Source organism: Zingiber officinale, chromosome 2B (genome assembly GCF_018446385.1).
Source record: "Zingiber officinale cultivar Zhangliang chromosome 2B, Zo_v1.1, whole genome shotgun sequence".
Taxonomy (NCBI): Eukaryota; Viridiplantae; Streptophyta; class Magnoliopsida; order Zingiberales; family Zingiberaceae; genus Zingiber; species Zingiber officinale.
The window spans coordinates 95,230,559-95,236,271 of NC_055989.1; the positions used below are offsets into that span (position 1 = coordinate 95,230,559).

The following is a 5,713-nucleotide window of genomic DNA, read 5'->3' on the forward strand; positions in this document are numbered from 1 at the left end:
TATGTTTGTTACTCATATTGTTGTTGCATCTACTTTTGAATAAAAATAAGGCTGGTATTCGTACTCCACTAGAATGTTGTGAAGTCATGGCAATAGACAACTAATTAACTCCTTGTGATGTGTAAGAAAATCCTAACAATATGCAATAAAGTTAGCCACTAAACGGGCAAGCCAATCTTAGCGAGCTTAGGTAGGTGGTGATAGCGCTGTTGTTGCAAGCTCCTCATAGTTTCCTATTGACCAGGACCCAATGAATTAAATTCTCATGCACTTTATAGCGAGACATTGAGACTAGTTGAGAGTCGACCTAATCATAGTTCTCAAATAGATTTTCGATGGATCTCTTCGGGGTGGTACAGTAGTTAAGATATGGAGTGTTATCACATTAGATTTTAGGGTCAAAATTTGACATGTCTGAGCATGTCTTCCCCCATATCTTGGTCACTACAATAATGACTAATAATCATCCATGATTTACCTCCTCTGTGTTGATATAAGAAAGGATTGACGAGGGCGTTGGCCTTTTGCCACATCAAATAAATTTTTGATGGAACTGATTAAGACATTTATACCTTTCTAACTTGAGAAAGTTAATAATGATATGAAGATGGTGCCTATAGATAAGCGTCTCTTACTCTTTAATTATTTAGAATAATAGTATAATAAAAAAAACTATTGATTAATTATTAAATAATTAATAGTTATAATCGGATTGATTAGGATATTCGATTATAATCTCATAAACCCAGGTTCGAATCCGAATACCAATAAATTTCTTTTTATCATCTATAAAAAAATATCAGTTTCGACATTTAAAATAAAAGAAAGTAAAAAACCTGAATCGATGAGCTTAACTGGTGGTTATTTTGGGCGAGAACCGTAATCGGTGTGGGCCCTTGCCGGGCCAGTTAAGGTTTCGGCCTGAGAACCGAGTCAACAAGTACCTAGCTCATTGACCCAGTTACAAACTCGGGCCTGGTTTGATTCAGACCCGGCCATGGTCGGGTTTATTCCATGCAACAATGAAAGGGAATGAAGAATGATGGAACTAAAATTGGCAAGTGCAACATAAACAATTAAGAATATCTAATCTTAGGCATAAGTTCAGTAGTGATAGGTTTCACTCAATTTGTGCCAATAATGGAGTAATTATCTAGTCTTAGGATTAATTATCAAATCTTCTTTCAAATTGAGTAAGCTATTCTTACCTTGCAATCACTCAATCTAAATTATAAATGCTTAATTTGGGATTTCAATGCAATATGACGGACTAAATGCATGTAGAATAAGCATGTTTAACCCTAGGAGATATCTCCTGCAGTTTGTCCATGAATTTTTTTATATATATATAATCTAGGTATCTATATCTTTGAACATATTAATTCTAAAAGTATCTAATTCGATTCCATAAAAAAATTTCACCGAATATTAGGATAAATCAAAAAATACTCACGAAGACTCATCTAAACGGTCAACATTCTTAAATTTATCACCCTATAAAAAATCCCTATAATACACTATAGAGAAGACATGACTAAAAGTGACTTGTTCTAAAAGATCAACGTTCTTAAATTCTACCGAGATTCGAATCTTAATTGTCTGATTAATAGGTGACTTATTCTTGTCCTCTTTCTTGTGTGCATTCTCCTCAGGTTCTCCTTATTCTCCCTCTTGATTGGTGCCCCTTGATCTGGTGTTTTACCTTTAAACATCCATCCTCAAAGTCTCTTTGCCACCTCTTCAATCATATTTTTCATCTATAGAGAAGACATGACTCTTCAATTTCAATGATTGCTTATTGTAAAAATGATAAAATTTGTCTGATAAAGAATATCTAACAAAAATACTCTTATATGACGTTTGCTAAAATGATCCTTGGTAGCCACCGTGCATGGTACAACAACAAATAGTTCAGCAGAATTTCAAGTGCCTACAGTTTGAATCCTAACTGCCATATACTATAAGACATTTTCGGGATACAAAATCTAAGAAATCTAAGAACTTAGCTACTAAATGTGGACCCACTTGTATTTCCGAATTTACTCGGTGGACGAACCAAAATAACATCATTTACCTCTACGATTAGTTGGAAGTTAACTGCTGGGTGTGAACCCACTTGTGCTTTTGGATTTATTCGATGGACAAACTGGGAAAATATAAAGTGATGGGAAAATATCGTCCAACTCCAAGGCCTGGATTACCAAAATAAAATAAAGAAAAATGATATGTTCAAGGAAAAAAAATTCAAAGAAAAACTTAAAGATTGACACATAAAGTGATGGGGCTCACAAAAAGTGAAATGATGGATCATAACTTTATGTGTTTGTCCTTGAATTTTTTTTTCTTTAACATATCATTGTTCTAAAATAAAATGATCCTTGATACATAGAATGCATATCTTACAATCAAATACCTACTTGATTACATATGTTTTCCGTATCAAACCTCATATATCTCCAAGAAACACCTCCATTACAGACTGACAAATTCATGATTCCAAAACAAAAGGACTTTGACAAGATTCATGATGGGCTCTATTTTTGGAAGATATATGCCGAGCAGAGTTGCATCAGCTTATCACTCAAGCGAGGGCAATAAATGGTTTGAATGGTGTAGTGGCGTCTTTGACATATCCTCACTTTGATAAGATTCATGATTCCAAAACAGATGGTCACCAACATGGGCCCATGGGGATGCTCCAACATTGTTTCTAACGAGAAGAATTTAGCAGAATATATTCCAGATTCCATCACAACTCACAAGCAGCTCTCTCCCACAGCAACAAAGCAACAAGGAATCTTTTATACGAATCTTCGTCTAATGAATCATCACCAGCAATTCCATTGACAGCACATCCCAAACTTTGCCTTCATGTGTTTGCATTTATCTGCCATCCAACATTGTCGAACTGTTGATCATCTAAACAAACTAATTGGTTAAGCCTCTCATTCTTGTTTCTATTCATTTCCTCTCATATACTTTAATCATAATTACGACATTTAGTACTTTACAGAATTGAGTCTGCAGTTCCTGGGAAATACTTATGTTGCAGGAGTTTCGTCAAGTAACAACAAAAAGCCGAAGGAGCCATGGAGAAGAGACATGGATTTCTGATCATGTCAAGATGGAGCTCATGGCCGGCTTGTCCTGCCTGCCCTACACTAAAAAAATGATCAAGCAATGTGCCAATGTATACAACAAACATTCACAATGATAAATAATTTGCTCTGTTAATTGTATATATTTTCCCTTGAAGATTGATGTAACTTCCAAATTAACATGATACTGCACTCAATTCAGACTTCTCTTATCCTATTTTTTAACGAGAGGGAAAATCTTGTCCAGGAACTATGAATTCAGAAACTCAACCACCAAATTGCAATTTCTCACAATGCCAAATGGTGCTCCAATGTTGCATGGGAAGGGAGCAAAGCATTTTAAAATGCTCAAACTTCTAGTACATATGCTTGTACCCTTGTATTATTAAAATTTAAACGTTATGGCATTGCCCAAGTCGCCTAACATTGTTATATTTTCTAGTGCCAATGTAATTTTCAATAGGACAAACACTAAAATCCTTGTCTCTTATGTTGTTTTGTTTGTTGGTCAAGCAAGGGGGGAAATTGGTTTTTAACTATCTTAGAAGTGCATATAAATAGCTTCATAGGTGCTCCTCTTTGCTAGTTCCTAAAAATAAGTTTCTGCAAGAAGAGGAGGCAGTACCTTGGCAGAAGTGTTCGATCAAATGGCTCCTACATTCCCGTACGTGGACAGCCCAGAAGAAGAGCTGCAGCAGATGAACTACAATGAGGAAGTGGACGAGAGTGGCACTGACTTCAATCTCTCAAGCATATCTAAGTTGGATCCAAACCAAATTATCTATTACCTGCCTACATGGGATCACACTTTGTCATGGCTGTCTCCTCCCCCAGAGCTCAGGTATGGAAAGAAGCTAAGGACCACTGACCATGGCGCAAGCATCGCCCATTTTGAGAAGAATGCCGCAGGAGACCACGAGAAGTGCGCTCGCAAGCTCCAATTCCGCAATATCATCGACCTCGTGGACAGCTACAAGCAAAAGTTTTCTGCCCAGGAGGTGCTCGGGGAAATGCCGGAAGCCGATGCCGGGATGGAGGAGGTAGCCGGCGGAAGCGCGAGCGATGGGATGAGGCTGGTGCAGCTTCTCATCTCGTGCGCGGAGGCGGTGGCATGCCGCGACCGGGTACAGGCGTCGGCGCTGCTGGCGGAGCTGAAGGTGAGCGCGCTGGTGCTGGGCACCTCGTTCCAGCGAGTAGCGTCGTGCTTCGTGCAGGGGCTGTCGGACCGGCTGGCGCTGGTCCAACCGCTAGGCGCCGTCGGCATTGTCGGCCCGGCGACGGTGCCGTCTCTGGCGTTCGAGAAGAAGGACGAGGCGCTGGGCCTCGCCTACGAGCTCTGTCCCTACATCCAATTCGGCCATTTCGTGGCCAACGCCGCCATCCTGGAAGTCCTTGAGGGAGAGAGCCCGGTGCACGTGGTGGATCTGGGCATGACGCAGGGCCTGCCCCACGGCCACCAGTGGCGGAAGCTGCTGGACGCCCTGGCGGCCCGGGGCGTCCCACCGCCACGGCGGTTGCGCATCACCGGAGTGGGGCCCCGCGTCGAACACCTTCAGGTCATCGGCGACGAGCTCAAGTCGTACGCGGCGAGGCTAGGGCTCCGGCTGGAGTTCTCCGTGCTGGAGAGCAACCTGGAGAACCTGCGGCCGGAGGACTTCGAGGTGGAGGAAGGCGAGATCGTGGCGGTGAACAGCGTCCTGCAGCTGCACTGCGTGGTGAAGGAGAGCCGGGGCGCGCTCAACGCCGTGCTGCAGATGATCCACGAGCTGCAGCCGGCGGTGCTGGTGGTGGTGGAGCAGGACTCGAGCCACAACGGCCCCTTCTTCCTGGGCCGGTTCATGGAGGCGCTCCACTACTACTCCGCCATCTTCGATTCCCTGGACGCGATGCTGCCCAAGTACGACACGAAGCGCGCCAAGGTGGAGCAGTTCCACTTCGCGGAGGAGATCAAGAACATCGTGAGCTGCGAGGGGCCGGCCCGGGTGGAGCGGCACGAGCGCGTGGACCAGTGGCGGCGCCGGATGAGCAGGGCCGGGTTCCAGCCGGCCCCCATCAAGATGATGGGCCAGGCCAAGCAGTGGCTCGCCAAGTTTCGGCCAACGGAAGGCTACACCATCGCCGAGGAGAAGGGCTGCCTGCTCCTCGGCTGGAAGTCCAAGCCCATCATCGCCGCCTCCTCCTGGAAATGCTGATCGTCCATCGTCCATCGTCCATCGTCCATCCCACGGTCCCGGTGCTCTTGTAGCTGGGCTCCACCGCCGCTCATCCACTGTAATTGGCATATATGCCAATACAGTTAGTACCAATAAAGGCCCAGCTCTTTCTTTTATTTTCTGACTGACATCTTTGTACAGAATAGTGACTTCATCATGGATATTATTCATGTATTTTGTCAATGAAAAAAGTATACTTTTTATTAATAATTAGGCTCTCGATAATAATAATAATTAAAAAAGGTATTAAACAAGAATCTTTACATTAGGTTGAGGAAATGATACTAAGCATCACAGATGTGACAGGCTACACACAAACATTGAATTCTCAGTTTTGAAAATGACTAATGACAAAGTTGACATACTCAAGGACAAAAAATTGGCATCAAGAGAAAATGTTTA

At 42.8% G+C, this 5,713-nt stretch overlaps 1 protein-coding gene across 1 annotated transcript; it reads left to right on the plus strand.

Moving 5' to 3' along the window:
- The first annotated feature begins 3,745 nt into the window (after nt 1–3,745).
- Nucleotides 3,746–5,457, plus strand: LOC122048469 (GRAS family protein RAD1-like). Its single transcript, XM_042610033.1, has one exon. The coding sequence runs from the start codon at nt 3,746–3,748 to the stop codon at nt 5,288–5,290; it is 1,545 nt and encodes a 514-aa protein (XP_042465967.1). The 3' UTR covers nt 5,291–5,457.
- The last annotated feature ends 256 nt before the right edge of the window (nt 5,458–5,713 follow it).